This window comes from Typopeltis vanoorti, chromosome 2, assembly GCF_054136105.1.
Source record: "Typopeltis vanoorti isolate ZY-2024b chromosome 2, IOZ_Tvanoo_1.0, whole genome shotgun sequence".
Taxonomy (NCBI): domain Eukaryota; kingdom Metazoa; phylum Arthropoda; class Arachnida; order Uropygi; family Thelyphonidae; genus Typopeltis; species Typopeltis vanoorti.
This window is the reverse complement of record NC_143550.1, coordinates 21,951,229-21,975,856: the sequence shown is the minus strand read 5'-3', so window position 1 is coordinate 21,975,856 and position 24,628 is coordinate 21,951,229. Positions and strand designations below refer to the sequence as shown.

The 24,628-nt window shown below is 38.6% G+C and overlaps 1 protein-coding gene across 1 annotated transcript in view; it reads left to right on the top strand.

The window, feature by feature from the left end:
- Positions 1-969: 969 nt before the first annotated feature.
- LOC150108869 (LIM/homeobox protein Lhx1-like) overlaps positions 970-24,628 on the top strand; it is a 190,589-nt gene continuing 166,930 nt past the window's right edge. The window contains exon 1 of the mRNA XM_090414420.1: positions 970-1,178. Within this exon, the coding sequence (XP_090270546.1) occupies positions 1,003-1,178 (176 nt within the window). The 5' untranslated portion in view covers positions 970-1,002. The remainder of the gene's footprint in view (positions 1,179-24,628) is intronic.

Here is a 24,628-nt window from a genome sequence, read left to right as displayed (position 1 = left end):
AGTGCGAGTAATTGTGAAAGGAGAGACCAAAACTGCACGAAGAGCTCTACTTTTTTTTTTACTAAAAAGAAATGTTTTTTTTCTTTCCATTTTTTTTTTCCTGCCTTGAAAATCACATTTCCACTAACTTTTCTTCTGTAATTCTCCAAACAAACTGAACGCGTGCGCTGGTTGGCGCAGGACCATCTTTTGCGTTAAACCTCGTGCGTGCTCGAGTGTTGCCATGGTAGCAGCTCAGTGACAGACAGCTAAAAGTCCCGCCTTCACGCCACGACAAGCAAAATAAATGTAGCGGAGCAGTGAGCGTACTTGTACGGGTAGTGACGGCTCTGGCTCGGACAGATGGCTATAGCTGCCGCCGCCGCATGGCTCTGTGGTGACCCCGGCCGAAGCCCTCCCCCAGCCCTACTGGTCCACCCGGCTGGCTCGGCCTAGCTTCTGCCGACCTACTAACTCGGTCTGCGATCGCCGAGTTCTCATTTTCACTTTCCTTCCTGTTCTTGGAACCGTGGAAACGCTTAATGAACGCTCCGTGAAAGGCACGAAATGGTCACTCAGCGGGAACATGCTTCCTGAGGCAGAGCGTTTGGACTTAGGCGGACAAACGTGCTGGTGTGTTTACCTCTTCTGAAGCAACCGCGTGTGTAATTCCGTACGGTAGAACTATGAACCTCTTTAGGCCTAATTAGGCCTAAGAATTAGCCGCGCGCAAAGTCAATCTCCGAAGTCCGAATCCGGCAACTCCACATCGCAGTTTCTTTTTTTTTTTTTCTTTCACGTTCGTACCTTGCCATCATCGCACTCCATGCCTATCCATCGGCAGTGTCGGTTGTTCGAGCGGTGTTGGACTTTGACGTGAATCGTACCTCTTTTGTACAGAAGCGAACCTGCCGACGTAGAGTGTGAAAGTAACGGGAAAACGCTCAGACGTTTTCGCGGCACCAGCGACGTTGACCGACCGAAGCCGTTTTGGGTGGATCGTTTTTCAATCTAACGGACAGTATGAAGATGGTGCAATGTGCGGGTTGTGACCGCCCTATATTGGACCGTTTCTTGTTGAACGTCCTGGACCGGTCGTGGCATGCCAAGTGTGTGCAGTGTTGCGAATGCAAATGCAACTTGACTGAGAAATGCTTCTCCAGGGAAGGCAAGCTCTACTGCAGGAACGACTTTTTCAAGTAAGTGATCTTAAATTTCATCTCCTTCTTACGTGTTTGTGCGCAACGTTTTCAAATGGGTGGACATCTTTAATTTTAGGGGTGATTTAATGGAACTTTTTGAGTGGCTAGTGGAAGGAAAAACGATGAACATCTTTCAGAGAAGGGATGGGTAAATATAGTGATGATTCGGTGTCAAGATCTCCTTCCTTATCTTCAGTTTTGTTCTCATGATTACATCGCTGCTCTGTCATAACATGCAGGGCCTGTAACTGGAAGTTCCTCCCCATGCGTTGCTCCTCTTGACATGGGGAGGAATATCCTTTGACTGGGTATTCCTCCCCCATGCTTGACACAATGAGTTGCTCCTCTAATTTTTGTTTTCACTGTACTTCCTCTGCCATTTGTTTTTATCTTTGATAAGACCGAATTGAGTCCATAATACATTCAAACATTTTCTTAGTTGCTAATATTCCTTTATGGATGTGAATGTTGCATACTCCTTTGCCTTCTTCATCTTATTGCACACGTGCAGGGATTAAAAGTACTGATGTACGAGTGGTGGCGTTTCTATCTTCATTTCCATCCCACTGAGCATCTGAATAATAAAAATTGCCAGCATAATTCTTTTCGAGCAAATACACCTTTTTTTAGATTTTTTTTCCCTGTCAACAAACGTGGCCTTCACTGATGATCCCACGAAGAATGCGAAGCGAAAGAAAAAGAAAAAAAATAGAAATTAATTATTCATATGAATATGAATGACAGTCCCCTATCTGTTTGTACACCCCCCCCCCTCTCCACTTCGCAATACCGATGCGCTGTGGTTTGAGCGTTAAGAGAAGTTGAATTCAGTCGGCTATCTGCAGTGACAAAGGCGGCGTGTAAGTAGATTTTCGATGTCTAGTCCTGGTTATAATAAAAAACAAAAAAGGTGGGGGTGGAGAGTATTCATTGCCGACTAACTTTTCCACAACCTTTCGTAGATAAAATGAGGATACTGTGTGACAGATGGGTAGAAATGAAAGAAACTGAATACAATCAATTATTCAGGTTTTAAGAGCGCCGAGAGAGAAGCAGTGGATAGTTCGAAACCTCATGGAGCAGTTGACTCGGTGTCAGGTCTGTTCCGGTGGAACGGCAATTATTCTTAGATGCTAAAATAATATTGATATCACCTCGATGGACCCACAAATCCCGAGGAAATATTTCTGGCGCATTCGACTTACCCGATCTCATGACAGTACAATATTGTACCACCCTTCGACAGAAGCCATGCTAGTTAGCTTCAATAATGTCAGCGTTATTTCTTGCCTTCCTAACTTTCCATCTTTTAATCGAAAGAATTCTCTCGCTAATATTCCAATAATTCGCTCTCTTCCTTTGTATGTGTTTTTTCCCTGTTGTAATTTCCATTTCTTTGTCGTGCCGGTTGCTACATTTTAGTCTGTTAGTGTTTCAGCATTTCGAGCTTGTATAATGAGAATGGGGGAGGGGGTTGAATGGTGTGGAAACATTTGTCACCCTGACAGGTGTTCTTGGACACAGCGAAACACGTGTCCTTGTGTTCACTGCACCGTAGCTTGAATGATGCCTTTTGGAGTGCGACTTGCAGATCACACCGTAGCTGAAATTAAGACGTAACAAATTGGTTTGTTTTGTTGTTCTACTCTGCATTTCGAACTTCATGTTATCTCAGCATTTTGGGATTGATTTTGCATTCGCATTGATGGACGAAAAATGTGAAAATTTTCAGTATTTGATTAAAAAAGAGACACTTAGTGAGCTAGGATCACAAGTATGCTTCTAAACGGTTTCGTATGCCACTGATGGGCCTAAATTCGCCCAATGTTTCCACGATTTTGTGGGAGCGCGCTGTGCTGTGGAAGTTACTTGCGCCAGGCTCACTTTTTAAAATAATTTATTAATCGGATGTTAATAAAAAACGTGCGTTTTTAAGAAAAATGAAGATAAGTTAGCATTCTACTCTGCTCTGTATTAATCCAAATAGTCATCGTTCTGCTTGAGGAAAGGTGTAGGCCTGATGCCTTAATTGCGAAGAATTTTAAAGGTTCTAGGACTCCCGAAATAGTAGGTTGTCCTTAAAGAGAAGGACGTGGCCTGGATATGAGGATTTGCTGGAAGGAAAAGTCACGAGCAAAGGTTGTCAGTAAGAGAACACTTTTTTGTACACGACAACGCAATGAGAGATTGGTTATATTTCACTTTGCAAACTTCTTAGAATCTCATCATTTTATAAGTGGTATATTAAACCTTAAAATTGATCAACAGCTGGGATTGCAGTAGAAAAATGGTATACGCTAGGGTCTAGATGAAAAAGGTTTAAGAAAATGACTGTATATAATAATACATTTTAATGTTTCATTATAAGATGCATATATTTCTTCTTCTTTCTTGTGAGGCTATGAAAGTCGTATGAGTACTTTAAAAATCCTCGTGTTCATGGAATTTTTTTATTCTCCCCAATATTAACATTCATTGATACTTGAATAAGACATTGATGTTGTCATCGCTTATTTCTTTAGTGATTCTTTGAGACTTTGTGTGAATTAGGTGACCGCTATCTTTAAAAATACTGAAGGAGTAAATTAAGCGTTTGGATCATCTATTTCTTCAACGAAACGCATCCATGATAGTAAGAAAACGTTTCATTCTGCCACCATAACGCTGCATACACGCAAGTATAGTCGGGGAATCACAAAATGATTAAGCAGCCTTACTTATTTTCCCCGAATCTGTGCTCAGTCAAATCAGAGTTCAATATTTCGCTGTTATTTTATCGAATATAATTAGCGATGTATTTTTAAAATTTCACAGTAAAAATCAGCGAATGTAATAGTTTAAGGGATCGATAAACAGCAGTCTACGAGGTATTGCTATTTGGATATAATCTTTATATTTATCCCACTCTTTCACGCTGTTGGATGAATACGATTTTAAGATTGTAAAATACAGTGTCTTCTAGCCTGGAATTGGTCATGGATCGCACCTCTCCTACTCTTTTTTTATATTATTATTATTATTTCTTTCTATTTTTGCGATGCAGTTTTCGTGTTGAAAACAGTAAGTTCAGTTTCTTCCGAGAAGCAGAGTTAAATAGGCAGGGCAAAGTGTGCAGACAAAGTATAATGTTTAAAAGATCATTATGTTAGCCGATATGTAATCTAGTCAGAGGCTCTCCGATTAGATGGACTGGCGATCTAAATGGGAACTCGAAAGATAGCCTTCTGATAATAGAGATAGTTTCGCATGTCGTGCTACTAGACTTGCTTCATTAATTATTAATATTAGCTACCCGTTTGTGGTCATGTCAAACTGCATTGTCTACCTGATAAAGACACGGGTTGTAGTGTGTATGTGCGTGCGTGCATTCAGGGTTTACTTCTAACTGTTCCTCTCCCTTAACCTAAAGTTTTGCACTAATTGGCCTGAAAAGGAAGGCTAACTGTAAATAACTAACAAAAATGACATTAATTACTTAGAATATAAAGGCAGTTACACTTTGTATCAAACATTGTTCTTAGAATTCCATAAAAATAGCATTAGTTTTTAACTATGTAATGACTTTTTTACATATAAGTGTCAATTTGACAATCCTTTCCAGATGCTTTTGCTTCTTAGAATACCAACGCTATTGGCAGTGAGATTACGGCTCAAATGCCGAACTATTATTTGAGCGAATCCTGCTCAAATAACAAAACCGAAGTGTTTAAAGAGCAGTAAATATCAGTATCTAGTAATATCAAAACTCTCAACCATTTTCTCTCAAGCCCTTTACTCACAATTAATAGGTCAATAAGCCATAAATCTCCCGGCTGACGTACTCGGGTATATTCAAGGAAATATTCCAGCAAGATGGCAGCCTGCCAAAACTCTTTCCCAATGTATTAAACTCTAATTCAGCAATATGTACATTCACAACTAGTCGTATGTAGACATTGGTGAACAGCAAACTTTTACGTTCAGAATTTATGTTCTGTTTAATGTTAATACACGTATATCACGTGCTGGTTTGTGCGTGAGTAACTTCCTTCGCACGGCGGGAGGTCAGATCGGCTTTAAAAATGGAGTGAAATCGTTTTGGTTGAAACAGTAGAAGGAGGTTTGCATCAACAATGTCTAACTGTTGATGTCTTTCGCTCTTCCAAAATTGAGGATGGTTTTCTTGTCGTCGTGGTTGGGGTTTTGGTCTTAAGTCGCCTGTTTTTCGATTAATGCTTGCTTGTATTTATTTTGAACGTAAATATGGAAACATCTGCCTTTTGGATAATATTTATGTTGATTATATTTTACATTATTGGGAACATATTTCATTCAACACCGAAATCACCTCTTATTCAATCTTTTAATTAATTTACCTATCTTTTTAAATCCTTTTTTTGGGTATTTTACTAGCTCTAAAATATAATGAAAGAGGACTCGTTGTGTGTGTGCGCACGCGTGTCTTTTGTTACAATCTTCGCTTGGGAAAAATTGTTTGCTCTCCTTTGTTTTGAAATGGAACTTAACAAAGCGAAATGGAAGTAGTAATGATTAAACGATATTGGAAACAATTGGATTAGCCACGTGGATTTATACACGAAACTGACGTAATAATAGCAGAGTTGGAATTAACTAAATCAGGGGATTGCGTCAGCAAACAGTGAGAATGCAAATAAAGCTTGTGATAGTTACTAAACTTCCAGTAAACATGTAGAACTACACCGTTGTAGGAAGTGTATAGGAAAGGTCACAGGGCTGTTGCAAAAGATGATAGCGAACTGTAGAATGTCCCACACTGTGAGTTGGGGCTTCAAAATGACAAGCTAAAACTGAAATGTTGTGGTTTCGTCGTAGCATATCCAACGTGGCTACTCCAACATCTGCTCAGTGAATGCTTTGCTTCTGCCTTTTACGAGGAGGCGCCCAAGGAAAATCTGCTGGCGGAGATAAACAGCAAAATGCGACTGAATCATTTTGAGGAAGCTACTTAGCGTGATTTCTCTGACAGGATATTTATCAGAAGGCGTTGCTGTGCTTCTGAATGGCATGATCAATACAATATCGTATCGCTTTCGGATGCTAGCCATAGCTGAGGGAAGCTTCTATAATGCTAATTTTGGCTTCGACTCGGCCCTTCCACTGAGCCATTTTCTCTCCAGTCATTCACGTGCGTCAACCAGTTGCATAACAAAGATATTAATTGCTGTCTCTGCAAGTAGTAATCAAGCGGATAATTGATACCACTGACCAATTTTTACAGGACGGGAACGAATCGTTAAGGAGGGGCGGCCTGTCAGAGTTGCTCTTGTCAAAATGTTGTTGACCGACAAGCGTTGGAGGAAGGATGGATAACTTAGTTTTCTCACTGCTTTTGTGGGACAGATGGACGCCATATCATTAGGTGGCAAAAATCAATCCTCTCGAAGTCGCGATCATTAAAGGCAGTCGCCTAATTATAAGTACAAGGGTCTTCACTTCTTAAGGTGCTTATGGACAAAAAATACTCCGACCAGCAGGAAAAGCAGAAAGTCTTACACTTATGGTAATGACTTAAGACATTCATATGTCTTAAATGATGTCGTATTCATCTCTCTCTCTCTCTCTCTCTCTCTCTCTCTCTCTCTCTCTCTGCCTTTTTGAAGTGTTGCTCGGCAACGAGCAGTTATCTCGGTGAGATGATAGCCAATACCTCACTTTAGTCGCACACTTAAAATGGGATGCGACACTCCAGAGTTCGAATTATGCAACACGTGCAAATACTCCACCCACCGGCTGATAACGGAGGGGGGGGTATCTTTCAGAGGAAGAGGGGGGGATAGAATAAAGTTGACATTTTGTATCTCGCATTTTCGAACAATGTGCCGTCGTCACTGCGTAGCTGTGTTCGGAATGACCGGAACGCTGTCGAAAGGTATGCCGAGCATTCGCTCGAGGATTCAAACTCCACATTCCTTCTCCGTTTTTTTTTTTCTTTTTACTTCTCCGCATTTTCGAGGCAGCTTTTGTCGCCTTGAATTCTTCTTTCCATCGTAACACTTTTGAGAGGGAAGTGTTAGAAGACCGGGTGGGTGATGGAATTCGGGCTTGTGTTGACAGTGGCTTCCACACGAGCATCCGACGAAGATTTACTAAGCTGTGGCTTGCCTGTAGTGGAAATATCGCTGATCAACTTCGTTATTATTTTTCTTTTTTAAAATCTTATTGTCAATGCTGAGGAAAGTAATGTGGTGAAACGTTGGCCAGTTCAATTAACACCAGCGAAGAGATATTTCAAAGTGTCATTTTATTGTGTAGTGTTTAACGATCTCTCTTTCGAGAGCGAACTTTCATCTGAATTGTGTGGTACGACATGAAAAACAGCCGCTAGTGCATGGCACAACGAAAACTCGTAGAAACCCTGGAAATCAGTGATTTTATTAAGCGAAACTTTTGCGATATTCATGGGAAAAGTCCATCAATAAGAAAAATTTCATTTTGTTGTACTCCACTCCTACGCCGTCTATTACTTATCATTTAAGGTCACAAGACATCAAATATTCATTTTCATAGGAATAGTGTTTAATTTTAGCAGCATGAGCTCTAAAAGCATCCTCTAATATTATTTAAACTCAATGGCTGATGTAGGAGTTCGACTTTAGCAAGAATGTATTTCCTAAGAAATCCCCGACATTCAGATGTTCCCATTGGCTTCACTAGACGCTAATAGGGACAACTCCACCGAACACATCCTTTCCACTTCGCACGGAAAAGCCAGATCTTCCCTTGGATATTACTACGGCTATCGAAGCATTGCTGATTTGTATGATTTCATTGTAGGGCATTCATACGTAATTTTGTGTTTTAAGAGCACGGGGAGAGACCTGCTTTAGCCGACATTTCAAGGACATCTGTTGGAATGCAGTTACTGGACAGAACTCGGTTCATCCGTTACCATAGAAACTCTCGATCATTTCAACTCCGACCAGTTTTAAACTTAGAATGCCAAAGCGCGGCTACTCTGCGATTAAACAATTAAATCCACTGGGTTTAAAATAATCTGTCGAACAAGTGAACGCGGAACACAAATGTGGATTGAAATCAGGATCTGAATTTGTACTGCGAATGTTACTAAATTCGGGCTTTTTTTTTTTTTTTTTTTTTTGCATCGTACTATTTCTTGAGTCATTCAGTAATAAAGAAAATGAAAGTTAATCAAATGGGGATCTTAATTATCGGGCGAGACATTAAAATTGCATCCGCGATGTACAAACAACGGAAAAGAGATTGAGTAGAAAGAAAGCGAAGTCCAAAAAGATGACGGGATTCTACGCGCATTTATTAAATAATTATTTAACGAGACATTCCTTAAATGTTTATTTTTTTCCCCTTCTGTTTTCCTTTGCCGAGAGATGAAAGCAAATGCGGGTCATGAGTACTTAAGTAGTCACATGCCCGAAACGAATAGTGTTTTGCATATATTAAAGACGTTAGCTCATTTACCCCTCGCTTTAGTTGAGCCAAGAATTACAGATAATTCGGCAAAGACAAAGATAGCCGTAAAAGGGGTACTTAACTTGCCGTTAATTTCTTCTAGAAATATTAGTTTGCGTAGAAAATCCCCTTCTTGAATGCAGTGCCTTTTACTCACACACACCACTCTGGGGACGAAGTTGTCTTAATTAGGGCCTCGCAAAAAGAAAGAAATATTAATGAAAATCATGTCGGCCATTTAGGCTAGCTTTAGTTAGAGGCAGATGGGGCGTCTGTGCGCTTTTTTTATTTTATTTTTATTTAAAGCTTCACTGACGTGGAAAAAGGAGAAAAAACTGCATACAGAGAAACATTCAGTCCACATCTCCTTCAAATTACGAAGAGTTTTTAATAATTTCTTCAGATATACTTAAGATTGTTGGCTGTACGTTCCTCAATGCCTTGAAGTATTTCATGAAGGTTTCTAGTGCAAGTGAACGTCACATTGGTTGAAGGTGTTTAATTCCCAGAACATTTTATTAAATCATTCTGAAGTCTTCTGAAAAAGTGAGTTTTTATTTTTTAGATTTATGGTTTACTATCCTGGAGAATTAAACCACCTAATTCTCGAAGTGAATCCATTTTGGCTATTAATAAATGCGTCTTGGAAACCATCTATAGTCTTTCATGTGTAAATTTACAGAACAAATAGTTCGCATTTTCATACACAAAACATTTTCTTGTAATTTCTTAAACTTTAGTGATCTGAAAAAAAGCGTTTTGTTTATGTCTTGATTAAGCAAATATAGTTTAACAGCAGGAGAAACTATGGATTGAATAACTAGCGCGTGGTGATAGTCATTTTGCAAACAATAAACCCTTCATAATGCTCCTGATGGATTTATTCTTTCTTATAGATGCGTTTTAACTGATTTAGAGGTGAAGTGCGGTTGAATTGGAGTTTTGTTGTTGGCTAACTACAGCAGTTGAAGTGCAATTGATGACTGAATGCTGCGTTATTTGCTATTTGTTTATACGCAGAATGGTTGTGAGTAGCAATGCGGGACTAAACGTGTCTGCGATAATATTTTGATAGCCAACGTTTAAGACAATTCCATCTTGCAAGTCTTCCTATCTAAGTTGTCTCCACGTAGGGATGAAAGAAAATGGAATGTGTAAAAAAAAAAAAAAAAAAAAAAAAAAAGTTTAACCATAATAATTCTAAAAATAAAGAAATTATTTGTTTCTCTTACTGGACACGATTATGGTTTTTCTGTGTGCTGTGGTATGATCCAGCGATTGGAGCAAGAAGGCAGTCTTGCATTCTTTGATTATATCATCTTTAAAATGGTATATCTGCCTTTTTTCGTGTTTCTCAAACTCGTTAATTTCAAGTAAATACACATACAATATATCCCTGTTTTTGTTGTACTTGCCTACCTTCAGAATTAATGTTGTTTCAGCAAAAAAACAGTTAAAATTATAAATGTTTGTTTTTACTGATAAATAGTCATACATTTCGTGTGACTTCTAATGAGGCAGTAAAGTAAATTTGACCTCGTTTTTTAACACATATTTCTTCTTAACCTTGTGAGAAATGTCTTTTGTTTACGTAGGTCGGTAATGCATGTACACTGACTGGTGTGCTTGCATTAGCCGTCAAGTGCAGAAATTAAAACATCTGGATACTAATGGAACCTCCATTTGCCTGTCTTAGCATCTTGATTTGCTACTGAACTTCGATACCACTTCGTATAATATGAGAAAGATCGGAGTTGCTATGTTGGATATGGGATGACAAATGCATTTAGTACTGCCTTCTTCTTTTAGAAGAAATAAAATAAAAAGCCCTGAAATTTTTGTAGTACGAATCGCAAATCTATTCCGATATATTATCATGAAATGCACATTTTTTATAGACAGTCTGGATTTGATAATTATTTGCCTGATAGCTCGTGAGAGCATATTGTGCTTAATTTGACTCGCTGCCTTTTTTAATGGAAAAAAGGCAGCTTTCATTGATAACCGGCATTGTTTGGTATTTTTTTTATTTGGCCAAACGAATGCTAAAAACAGTAGTATGTTTTATTATAATCTTTAGGTTAAAAAAGTTAATCTGATTACAATTTTTTTTTGCATGAAAAGAGTTCATTTTTTTAACGACTACAACTCTACATAGTTAACATTGTAGTCACTCACAGAGGAAAGGAGACTGCATCATTTTGTTTATTCTTTGGAATGATAAGAATTTTAGGGACGATTCAAAGTGTGACTTGCAGCTGTTTGGCTACTCGTGAATAATAATATCGTTATCAACTTATAACTCGGCGCGATCCATAATTGTTATATGCCATGTACACGGTGGTGATATTCCACCATTGAGAACCTATGAAATTCATGTCAACAAAGATTTTACTGCTAATCCAGTAATAAATACAAATTCTATCCCACCGCTTGTCTTTCGACAGTAGTTTTCTTTTATTTTGTACTGCAATGAGTTTTGTGTATTCACGTGCAGAGAAGAATGTGCATATAAAAAGTTTACGAAGAAGGAGTTAAGCACAGTGAGGTCCAGAAAATGCAAATTGTATTTGGCGTAAAAACATGCACGTGCCTCGATATCATAGATATTCAGCACGTAGAAATAAATAATTGATAGTTACTGCTATCACATAACTTCGTGCATATTTGAATTACGTTTATTATGGGGAGGGGGAACAAAACTTTTTGCCAGTTTTTTTTTTTTTTTTCTTTCCAGTGCGCGTTTCTTTGAATTCAGTATTTTAGTGTTCATGTGCGTAAATCTAGTCAGTATTTTGTAGGCAATTCATTCAAGGGTGGCATTGTTCAACATCTTTGATACTCTGTAGATTATGAGCATTCTTCCCCAATCAAATGGGGAAAAAATCTTTAATCTTTCATTTATTATCGTTCTTTTTTTGTGTATTATCTGACACATCGACTGATAGACGCATTTTTTTTTCAATCATTCCGAAATGATATTAATAAACGTAAACATTTCCTCTGTTCCCACCCAGGAACCAGCGTTGTCATTAAGGCATCGATCGTGAATATGTCTTAATGGAGTTCTGTTATGGAGCTGCTCACACACTGACAGTGGATGACCCCAACTTCGTTTCGGAAGGAGCGATTGATATATATTGAGGAGGGGGGGGGGATTTACGAAATAATTAAGTTACTATCATTTCATGTTTTATTTGCTCCAAATTTGGAATAGTTTCTTTCCATAACATTTCAACTTTTTAGCTTGTGTTATAAAGTCGTGTGTATTTAATCCACAATTTATTACATCTTGCTCTTCAGAAAGTATCTTGGATAATTTAGGGATTGAAATAGTTTTGTGGCTGTTCATTAAGAGGTAGTTTCTTGTGCGTTAAGTAACCCTTCTTGGATAAGATGGAACTGCATTCATATTTCAACTATATTCATATGCATTTTTGTCATGAATATTACGTCAAGTTTACTGAACGATTTCGACCTTATATTCAGAGTTTTAAGTGATTCTAGACAGAAAAAAAAATGCTTTCAAGATCATTCGTGATGAAATAATGGTTAGTTTTTAAATGCTACACCGAGTTTGGAACACACTACGTAACCATCAGGAAAGTTGTTTAGATTTGAGTCAAAGTAAGGCTAAAGAGTGTGTTTTGTGGTACTTCTGCGCATGTTCAATGTCAAACCTTTTTTAGATTTGTTGGGTGCTAAGTAGATACAAATAGTGTCAATACGTTGTAGATAGGAAGAATACCTAAGAGTAAGGGCATCTATTAAGCCAAAGATACAAATAAGAAACAAATACCATGAGAGATTTGAATCAGTTTACCGCTGCCCCTGTTCGTGGGGGTGTGCTCCAAATTTATTTCTCACCATAATAGAGCTGTCTGCTAAGAAGCAAGACCTAAAAAGCAAATAATTTATTTTTTAAACGTTAATTTCATCAACGAAATTTGTTAATTTGTAAAATGTTTAGTGTTATAGAAAGAACACATTCTAGAGACCAACCATGAAACTGAATTTTTTTTCGCCAAAGCTTCTTCAGACATTCGATAAGTAGGATGAAAAGGGGGTGGTTTCACACTTGGCGACGAAAATCGTTTACTACCTAAATACTAATCGAGTTCAGTTTCTTAATTCATATGTGGAAACTATTGCAGTTAGTTTCTTTACAATAAATACTAATTTTACATTTCAATTTTAATGTTTAGAGGATACTGCATCTTCTGGCCGATCTATGATACCAGATGATCTCTGAACTTAAGTAAATAAAGAATATGCGAGTGTTTTAAAAACATAAGTTCTAAGAAATAACTCAAATTCTAAACTGGGTTCGAGATGATAATAATAATTATAAAATTCTGGGAACTACTGATCCAAAATCTTTATAACTTAAGAATATGTTAGCTTTAAGAACCCAGATATAAGATGTTTTAACAACTGTCAGAGGCCCAAAGATTAGATAATCTGAAGACTACTACTCGCAGACTTTCATGTAATATTTTTAACTACTTCAGTCCCCCCCAATAGGCAGGATTTCCCCCATTATTAAATACTACAGTGCATTGTATGCAGGAAGACTACTGAATAATCTTACTCCTCTTATAAGACAGGCGAAAAAATCAGATCTAAGAAAATAAAGCGGGAAAAAATCCAGTTTATTGAAGAAATGAAAAAGCAGGAAAGTCTTGCCCAGATTGTGGCAATATTTAACAGATTTTTAGATTAGATTTTTTTTTTTTAATTAAATGATCTATGCCATCTTCAGTCTGTTTTGGACGGCACGTTTGGGCTCATTAAGAAATAGTTTCTTCCTAGCATTTCCGGATGAAAAATGGTTCTGCTATTTCCCAAATCACCAGAAATAAGGCTGTCAAGGAATGCTTATCCTTTGTTGGTTTAGAAATCTCTGGAATTGTTTTACCATTTTTGCAAATAAACAGTGGCTGTCGGGAGATGCACACCAAAGTTAACCCCGCCAAAGTTCACTGTCACAGCATGTCTGAGAAATAGCCACGGGCCTCATTTTATGGTTCGCTCTAAATTTGAAGCCGTGGCATTCTGTGCCTGTCACATCACGCATGTATTATACACTTCATTTGCTGTTTCGTATTTGCACCCCACCCCCACAATGAAACGCATTAGTGGATGTAATTTGGAAGTAGGCCTGTCTGAAAGTCAAGTCGTTTAGGAAAGAAGAGGGTGGAACTGGATAATCAAAGAATAATAACAAGAAACACGTCAAGAAAGCCTGGAGCTGCTCAGGTTTTTTTTTTGTTTTTTTTGAGCGAGTTAGAAACAGCTCGTTCCCAATAAGAATCTGACGGTGCCCGAAACAGTATATGAAAAGGACACGCGCAAAAGGTAAACTGCTCTTGCGACGATTGGAAGTGTGAATCGGAATTAGACCATGTATATCCATTAGCGGGAAAAGCCTCGACTTCACGCTGTTCAAATGAGCCCTGCGTCTAATTATAAATACTGTCGTTAGTCGTTCCGGTACGTGGCCACCGTTATTATGCAAGACAGGTGGCGTACAACTAAACCCCCTCTAAGTTTATTCCCTGCAGTTGACAGAGCTATTCATTTGCATGGCGTAACTCACACGGGCATTCTTAATTTGTGTACATGTCTGTGGCCAGAGGGCGCAATCAACGAAAGTCATCAGCGTGTGTATCTAAGACAATGCATTGACCATTACGAATCTTGCCCTTTGCTTCAGGGAAAAGCGAACGATTTCGACTACCAGTTTGGACATGAACCATAAAGGAAAAATTTTGACGTTTTGTTTATTAACTCTGCAGATCTAACTGTGCCTGCAGTGGGATAAATACGAAGGTTTACATGCATTTGAAAAATAGCAGAATCCACCGCAGCAGGCAGCAAATGAGGTCTTAGTTTAGTTATGTGTTAAATATTATCCAGCGCATCACATCGATTAAATTGACTGTAGGGGAAGAATACAAACTATCTAAAGTGAGGGAGAAACAGACTCCTGTCCAGTTGATCTTTAAAATAGGGAGAGAATTAAGCCTAAATTGATTTCTGAAAGGATGCGATTACCATTCAGTGTTTTGGAAAGTAATATAGCATTGGAATAATAGAAAATTAAAAACAAAAATTACTGGAAACGTATTTGAAATGTTCACATTTTATTCAAGTGCATAAAGAAACATCAGTTTTCTTCTGAATTCACTTTCTGTTTAACCCTCAAAACCGAAAAATAAATTTCGCTTGTCCAAAGTTTACTATACTAAATATATATTTCCAACTGTAGCTGTTCATAATTTGATGGTAGTTTTAGATTTGTTACTTTATTTCAAATGTAATATTGTGATATGAAAATTTGAAAGGTGTATTTGATTTTTTAAAGAAAATATGTGACTCTTTTTTTTCTTATTAAAAAATTCAAATATAAATTACATAATTTCTGAAAAAAATTATTCTATAAATAATAATCATATTAAACAAAAATATATAATCGGTATATACAAATAGTACCTATTGGAATGTTGTTTAATTCGGATTGCGGAACCAATTACATTTACCATCTCGTAGTTATTCAGTTTATTTTATTCCTGCTTATTCTGTAACTTAGGTTTTCGTTGATCACAAAAAAAAAAAAAAAAAAAAATCGGTAATATGCTGGTTAAATTATTGAAATGAAAACATTCGGACTACATGCATTATTCATGATGAACATTTCGTGCTGCTGATGTGCATCATATTTGGATTATTTTCAATCAAAATGCAGACTTAAGAGTTTGCTAGTATTTCTTGTAGGCACATTGCTGCTAATATTCAGCGAGAGAAACATCTTTGTGATAAGTCTTACTAACCACTCATGTCATTGTGTGCAGCTAGGAAAACACCCTCTTTGGCCGTTAAATAAAACCGACCGGTGTATCTCTGGTGCACATTGCTGCCTGTCACATGAAGCTGGTGTTTTGAAGATGACTCAGTAAAGCGTGTATTTTCAAAACGAAGGCTTACTCTAGTATTCATAAAGGGGAAGGTCTAATATGACAATCGCAGAGGCCATGACACGAAACTGGCCGAGCCTGCCTATTCGACAAACTGGCGAGACGGCAATTGACTAACCCTGCTGGGAATCACCGCACTGCATTCGCTTTATTCCTGCCTTAAATAATGGATAAATCTATTAAACAATCAATTTCTAGCCTACCTAGAAGTCTAACCTCATTAACGATCACCACTACCGATATCGCCGTTGTTTGACCCCCAAGGGAACTCTTTGCACACGTCACCTTTTGAACATATCCATGGAGACTTTTGAGGAAATTCAACAGTTGATGTTGGCAGTTCCCTGGGGTTGTGAATTAACGTTTTCTAAGCAGGCGTCGATCCTTTAGAGATGGTTCTACCTTTTTCGACTTCGATGAACAGACATTGTGGCTAACCTTTAGCCGCGAATGCGATAAGCCATTGATAACACCTCGACCACCTTGCATATTAGAGGCCTGAGATTGTAAGGCGTCTTGTGTTATAGGCTTCCAGCCTTTCAGATGTGGAGAAGTGCCGTAAAAAATTGCTAAGGGGAATGATAGGTATAGTAAGCCAGTAAACCCCAACCAGACGTTAAAATTCTCTCTCTCTCTACTTGTTCTTGCCTTTTCTGTAACATCAAATCTTCGAACAATAGCACAGCCATTCTTTATTAGTATAAACATGTCACAACTGTAACTGCCTCAGCATTCAAAAAGCTAAGTTTTGTTCAAAAGACAGCTTTAAGTTTTCATTATAGACTATCAAAAATAGCTTTCAGAATGCGATTTGAGCATAAATAAACCAACCCCCTCCTTCTCGAATAATTTCTGGACAGTGTGACCTCTAGTTGCTAATCTAGTAAACATTTTTCTTTCTTGTATTAATTCAAATTTCATTTTCATGTACGAATATAAAGAATTCTTATTTATGAGCTCCTTTTCAAATACGTTACCTTTCCGCCATGCTCAATCTCGAAGTTTTTTTATTATTTAAATTGCATATTATTGTAAATATGATCCTGTGGTGAAGGTACAAAGATTTTTAATAATCAGTCTTATTATCCGTGCTTCCTTATTAATACGATTACACCAACGAATTGCAGACACACAACACTTAACAACACGGTTATATGCGGAACTACAAATGACTAAAATAATAAAATAAAAAAAAACAAACTTTAACCCTTTCGTTGTTTATGGTTTTAGCGGATGACTGCACCGCCCAGATATTAACCCTAAGAAAAAAAAATTATAAAAAAAATTCTAATGGTATCCGTCATGCTCATTAAGCCTAATCTTATCTTCCATAATAACCACGGTGTGCCAATATCCCTCGGTCTAAATCACCTTGCCACATTTCAGCGACAAGACCCTACACAGAAGGAAGCCTGGTCGTTTGTATTTTTTTTTTATCTCCGTAATTGTGGTTGCTATGCACATTCCGGGGGCAGTGTATCTCTCCAAAATTACCTACCTTTTTACGATACCATCTACGTGTTTCGTGCTCACGTTCGGGCTGCGTCCCCAAAGTTTTGCGGTGAACTGAACTTCGCCGTGGCTTCCCAAGTGAGCGACCGGGAGTATGTGTTGATTTGACGGCTACCTTACGACCATATCCTTGTTCGTATAATTAAGGGTAGTCGGGGTTGCCTGAAGGATGTAGTACATATAGGACGGAGAAGGAGAGAGAGTGTTGTTAGAGGAACATTACGGAAGTCGGCAGTGGTGACCATTATCGTCTTTTACGTTAGCCCTGGAGCAGACCTCAGGGCCGAAGTGCCCAGGTTACTGAAACGCCCCCGTCTGGTAGAAGCACTCATGACAGGTCTTTGGCCATTCGATGGGACGGTCCATTGGTTGCAAATGACTGTGAGGAGGAATCCGTGGTCGTCTAATCACATGATATTAACATGGGTGCTGCGACTTAATGGGGGATGCTTTAAGTGTGGCGGAAAACCCACACCTATCAGTAACCTTAACTAGCTGTCGACACGCTGATGGCCAAGGAAATGTGGTCCTGACCCTTGTAATTTATACCTCCCATGAAAATGCAGCACACAGCACGTGTGTGTGAGTGCGCGCGTATTTGGATGGCCTCTGATTAAAGCAGACGTCAACCACAAGAATTTAGTCAACTTCATGGAATGAGGAAAAGAGTACAGCCAAAGAAAAAAGCTCCGGGTTCTCTAGGTTTTTATATCAGAAACAAACCAACCCTAAAACTCCCAACTTTGTACTGATCCCCCCCCCCCACACACACACTCACACACTTTTCCTAAAGGCAGTCTTGAAATTTGAAGCGTCAAATACTTTCAATCAGTCATCAGTAAATTGGCATTAATATTTCTTTCCCTTCGCATGTGGGGTGAGAAATCAGATCTGCTTTCTTTATCCCTGCAAACTGTCGCTGTCAAATGCCGTGTCAGCTATACAGTTACCGGGTCACAAGAAGCCGACGCAGGCCAGGGTGATGTTTAAGGAAGTAAATGGGCCTTGAAACTCTCGCAAATTTCCACGCCACCCTTACTGCTTGCGTCGTGGCGTCGGCTTGGAGGTTGTCTAGAAGTTTTCGTGACGGGCCAAACGATCCTTTCTGTCCCATTTGGCTTTTACATTCGCCTTGAATCTGAGCGAGTGTTTATGCGCTAAAAAATATATAAAAAAAAAAAAATTGAGATTTCAGAAGGAAATCTTGATGCTAACAGCTGTGTTGGAGCATGCAAAGCGTAGATCCATCTTTTGCTGCCGTAAGAACGGATGGCACCTGAACCTGTAGAACAGCACCTGCGGGCAGTTTTGAAGGTCAGACAATGTTCAAAGGGCTTCATCTGTTTTGTGTTAAAAAAAAAAAAGTTAAAGTAATAAATGAAAAAAAAAAGAAGCTAAATACCGAAAAAAAATTCCAGAAACAGCTTTCAGATAACCTAATGTTTGGCAGGGACGCAATACTAGTTGAGAAACAACAAAGTTTCGAGTATCACATTAAGATTTTAATGTGATACTCGAAACTGGCTTAAATGATTTTGTTTTTCATTTTTGGCAACAACATTAAGATCATCCTCATTGTGTCCATCAGCGAATGGAAATCTGCATGACCAAATACCCTTTCACAGCTTCTCCCTTCCCATTACGTTGTCATCAGTTACCAGTCACGTCATGAGTGATATTTTGGATTACTAGGTTCGGCTAGTAGTAGTGATAGTTCGTTCTCTGCCCCCTCTCCCTTCCCTGAGGTCTTGTAAGTGTCAGCAGTTTTGCGTGTTTGATACCAGTTAAGTCTTATCAAGTGTGATGCAGGATTTGCTCCCTGTCTGTCATATACACACTTCAAGTCAGGTGATGACGTAGACACATCAATGAGCAACACATTTTTGATAGCCTGGTATAGTAAAAAAAAGCCAAATTTTTGGAGATCCTTAAATGAAATAATAAAATACAGATTATTTTCCAACAATTGATGCGAGCATCATAAGAGGGTTGCGTGCTTTGGTTATACAGCCTCTTTTCAACAGAAAGATTTCTATGATGTGAAAAATACTGTTAGCTAAACCGGTATTGTTGACGTAATAATAGTGGACGTCTACCGTGTGTGAATATTGTTGAAATAACGTGGCTCTCTATTTTTTTAAATTTCTAAGGTGTGTTTTGAAAAGTGAGTTTTTCTGGTGTTTGAAACTCATGTTTGGACTGTAAACTGCGACACTGACATGCGACTTCTAATTGCTGGGGGTGTAACAAAAGCGCGGGATGGAACGTACTCTAAATAGCAAGAAAATTATAAATAATAACAGGACGCAAACAATTGCGAAGCGACACTTTATCTGCTGTTAAAACGTGATAAGTGCGTTCTATTTCATTAATAACGTAATAGTTAGGTCTACGAGATAACGGAAACCACGGGGCGGAAACGGCTTCCCTTCCGTGAGCTGTGCAACCATCCTTTTATGTGTGTCTGTTGTGTTGCAAACCTGCAGTCATGCAGATCTTGTTTTCAGTTCATGGCCCATCGATTAACATAAATGCGAGCCCGCGAAACAGGGAAGGCTTGCCGAATATTATGCATGAAAAGCGCTGGAATTGCAGAGCTGAGTGAATAAAGAAAGGTGTGTGTTCGGCTTCCCAACAGGTATCATAAACCAAAGCTACCCGCACTGTGATAAATATGAGGCCTACCAGGAGATAACTCGCGGAGGGGGGGGGTGCAAGAAACATTTTTTTAAAATGTTGATTGTTTGGATTTATTTTATGGAAATTGATTCATGAGGACACCGAAAGAAAAATAAGTTATGACGTAGAATTACACGAACATGTCCATTTTTGAGGTATATGACCATTGGTGGTTAGGCTTAGAGATCCTCGTATTCTCAATGGTGACTTGACTCGCAATTACATCTAAATTTTGATATGTTTAGACATCTAATCTAAAATTAGTAAACATAGACAAAAGATTTTAGGACCTCCCTGAAATCTTTTTGTGACCTCTCTTGCGTGGTTGAATGACCTCCACTTCTCTCCACGCTCACGTCTCAGATAGTCAATGTTCCCGTTTCGCGTACATCCCTTATGTGCAGTGATTATTATAATATTTAAAATTAACCTTTTGTGGATGGGATAGCCATGAAAGGATGATGGGGGGGGGCTACTATTCAATACGAAAGAGCGGGTCTGCCTACGGCAAGACTACTTGCGCACATTTTTTTAACTTCAAATGTTTTTTTAGTTCTGAAAATACAAGAATAAATTGTACTTTGTCAGCCCTTACATAAACATCGGATTCATCTGCCCTATCCTCTAGGAAAGAAAAATAAAACTGCTTATCTGACACAAATACGGGAACGAATCCGCCATTCCAAAAAAACCCTTCATAGCACTACTAGAGTACACGAGCGAAATTAGCAGTTCCAGTGATTTCTTTAAGATACGGAGATAGGGAAGTTGGAGGCTGTTAAACCATCTCCGTAACAAACTCCAATCCGAAGTACATGCGGAGAAGGGTTGTGATACGCACCAGGTGTGCCATGCGCAATTCAATCCAACTGAAAATTATGTTTCTCTCAGAACGGCATATTTCATTACTCGCGTCTTGATTTATTTATTCCTCTGTACTTAGTTTGCATCGAGTACGATACCCATCCTTGCAAAGCCATACTCCGTAAGGCATTCGCTTGCTTAAGTTTCATAACGTCATCTGAGCCCTCCCTTCTCAACCGCATTTTCATGCAAAAAAGAAAGAAAGAAACAAACAAAAACCACCTTTCGTGACTTCACAATTCAGTTCACGAAGAGTGTGGCTATTCTAAGACCACGTGCCATCCATGCATACAGAAATGTGTGCCGCCACCAGCGTGGGACTAACAATGACTTATTACAAGTCCGGTCCACGCTAACATTCGCCCCTTAATTATTTCCAAAGGGGAGTGAAGTTTTTTTTTTTTATCTGCATGCAGACAGTGTTGGGTTCGCTGTGTTTTACGTGGAAGTTAAACAGGCGGCAGTTTACATATTTTGCCCATTAGCTGAGGGTGCGGATAACATCGCGAATACAATTCATTCTTATTCGTCTTTATTTCTGAAGGATGTTTGATCTCGTTTTCAAGTTACGTCATGAAAATTCCAAACTTGAAGTGGTCCAAATAGATTCGAATTCATTTCGGTGGTATCGCAAAGTGACCTCGCAACTCTCTCCAGAGTTCCTGTAAATCTTCCCTTATACTTATAGCTAACTTAAGTGTTACCCCCCCCCCCCCAACATAAATTTCTTTCTGTAAATCCTACCCCTCGAAGTGAAATGGAAGTGGTCCATTGAACCAATAAACGTAACGAGGTGCGTGAATGAAACTTCCGGATATAAGCGATGCTAGAAAGCATATCTCTACACCACGCTTGTTTTGTAGGATAAGTAACTTGCGCGCACAAACACATACTCTTAGTAATATCCGATAGGAGCTGTTGGACTTACTGCACATACTCGGAGCTAATTAGATATGCTGTTTGTCTCTCTGAAATGTTCTTTAAGCGCGGCGATGTCTTACCTCGCCTTCCTAATAAGCTAAGGGAACTCATCTGTGGCATTTCAGAAATAAAATTGTCACGCGAAATATTTTTTGTTGTGAGCAAAGTTTAATTATACAGCCACAATGTTTAACTGTGTCTTTGATATTATATTCGCATATTAATGGCGTAATAGACTAAATGCACATTTCGAATTATCGATATAACTAACAGTTTAGCAATAGTTTCTTTATCTGATATATGGAAATGTTTATTCTTCAATATTGTATCGATTCTGTTTTAATAATATAAGATATATAAATGGGGCGGGGGGGGGGATGGTTGTTTATGCTTGAAATAAAACAAATATATTATTTACAGTTTTTAAATAAATAATTCTCTTCTTTACTCAGGATTATGGGTTCCTTTTTATCCCACCCTAGTGTTGTCCCTTTTGGTATTATCCGTTGAATAGTATCAAATATAGCAGGAATATCCGGCTGAAAAGAGTTGGTTCAAGTTCTCCCTAGAAGCTTCTTAGCTTGCCCTTAGTGAGTTACCTGGTCTCGTATTTCTTATTAAATTATGGATTGGACTACGTGACTCTAAACGAATTTTTTTATTTTTTTTCTGATATAATTTTTTATTTTTTCGTTCCAGTCAAAGAAATCCCTTGGCCAATGGGTGCAAGCAAGCAATTTATAATGCTCAGTATGGATTCCTCTTATTATTACAAAAATGCCTTTTACCTGAGTATTAGGAATCCCGTAAGCCTCAAGACGATAATTAAAGTATTGCTATTCAGTCAGTCTCAAAGAGTCGGTCTCGTGCCACTTGAGAAGCCCTTCTATGCGTGCATTACACGCACCAAATAGCAAGCCTCTCAGTTCCACCAAATCTGCGCTCTGGTCCTTACGAAACAACTCTAACGAAAGTTGTCCTTTATTCTCCCCCCCCCCTCATCCCTACCCCTCAGCCGTTGCCCATTAATGCCCTGGAACTGGCTAAGCCCGCATCTTAATGGCGGTAGAGTTCACACATAACGGTCCGCAAGCAGGAAAAGGTTACACGTTCGTGATCGCACACAACAACGCGGAAAAAGCGGCAACACACTGGTCGCTACGCCAGGTGATCCAAGCTTTCCAAAATGAGGCCTTGGTGTCCCGTGTGTTGTCTCGCTTCATGCACTGCGCGTGTGTAAATGATGTTGGTGTTTATCTGATGATCGGAAGTTACCGGTATCTTGCTTGTTGGAATGCTGTGGTTGACGCCAAATGAGATACACATTTCCCGAGTGATGCAGTGGAGGTAGGATTGCTAGCCAGGTTGAGGACCGGTGACTGTGACGAGGTCTTCGTAATGCTATCAGTAGTTTTTGGTCGCGGGTACAGCAGTTAGATCACTTTTGCTGCAGGATACTCAACAATGCCTCTGCGTGGACTTGTTACTGTGCCATACATTGTTGGCAACAGTATCAGGCGAACAGACGACAGAAAATATGAATCCGATACAGCCGAATGTCTGTAATGACACTTACATTCTATTTACTGAATTAGTGGTTGAATCTAAAATGAAATTGTTTTAAGATTCTACCCGGATACAGTTTCATTTTTCTGCTTATAGTGTAGTATTTCCATGTTCATTGCATGCAAGATCTTTGTATGGACGTAATCTCTTCAAATTCACATTAATCAGGGCTAATGAAAGTAACAGTCACATGTTTCAAGAATCAAGTTCATTTTTTTTTTTTTTTTTTTAAATCTGGATACTTCAGTAATCTGATATGCTAATGGAGATCAAATGATGACTTTCTGTTAATGTAAAGATATCAGCTAGAAGAAGAGATGCCGCCATCAAGATTAATGCGATCTTGATACAATAACGAAGAACAAAAGAACAAATCCGCTGCATCACGAAGATCAACAGGCTATCACTTGATCTAAGATCAAAGAGATCGATGACTTATTCTTTTGACCCGACAGCATTATTTTTATTATCCTCGGCATTTGTTTATGCTTGACATTAACAAATGATGCAAACACATTAGTTCAGGTGTTCCTTAAATACGTCAGGGTTGCTTCAATTCAAAACGGACCCCTTTTGACAATTGGAGAAGTTTCTAAAGGATGGACTGGGGCGGGGGAGAGAATGCATCAATAAACAGAAATGGCGTGAACCTAAGAAGCGATCTGCTTCCTTAAGATATCTATTAAACAAAGGAAATTTTTTTTTTTTGTCTCGCATATGGAGACAAAAGTAGCCATCCAACGACTTAAGGGCGACGTATATGCAGAAGACCATCCTCTGTCCGAGTGGAGAACGAATACATCGTGAGTTATAATTCAGTCAACCAAAGCCTAGGAAGATACCGTTCATTGCTTGTCGATTGTATTTCTTTGTCTTGTTGGCATAAGCGTGTTTCGGGTTTTAAAAAAATCATAAATAAAAAAAAAAATGCAATCCAACCGTTGCATGTCGCTTTAAAATTGACTTAGCCTGAAGTGCACTGAAGCCTTTCTAACAATGAGAATCCCACGTTCATTGTTGACTGTAGCTTGCTCTACTGTGAAACGCAGAAAATTGTTACAGCTTGGAATCAGTGTGCTAATTGCTCTTGCTTCGTCAGTTCATGGCACGCGCTCTGAATTATGTTTGTTTTTCCACCAGGGAATACGCTGAAACAATAAAGAAATAATAAAAAAAAACTGCCTTCCTCATTATCACAAAGGGTTGTTATTAAGGACCATTATTTCCCAGTTAATTATTTGAAAAGCAAATCCGAAATGGTTACTTTAACACTTAATACACTGTAGCCTAATTTTGTGCTTGTTTTAACATATCAAATGTTCGTTTTATAATGGGGAGTTTCTTTTTTTTTTTATATATGAATACAAGTTTCATTAACATTTTACGCCTTTTAATTTTATTATAAAACACAACGCGTATTAAATATCGCTAATATTCTTTATAGGCTAGTCACCCGATTACGGGCAATGATTTGGTTGA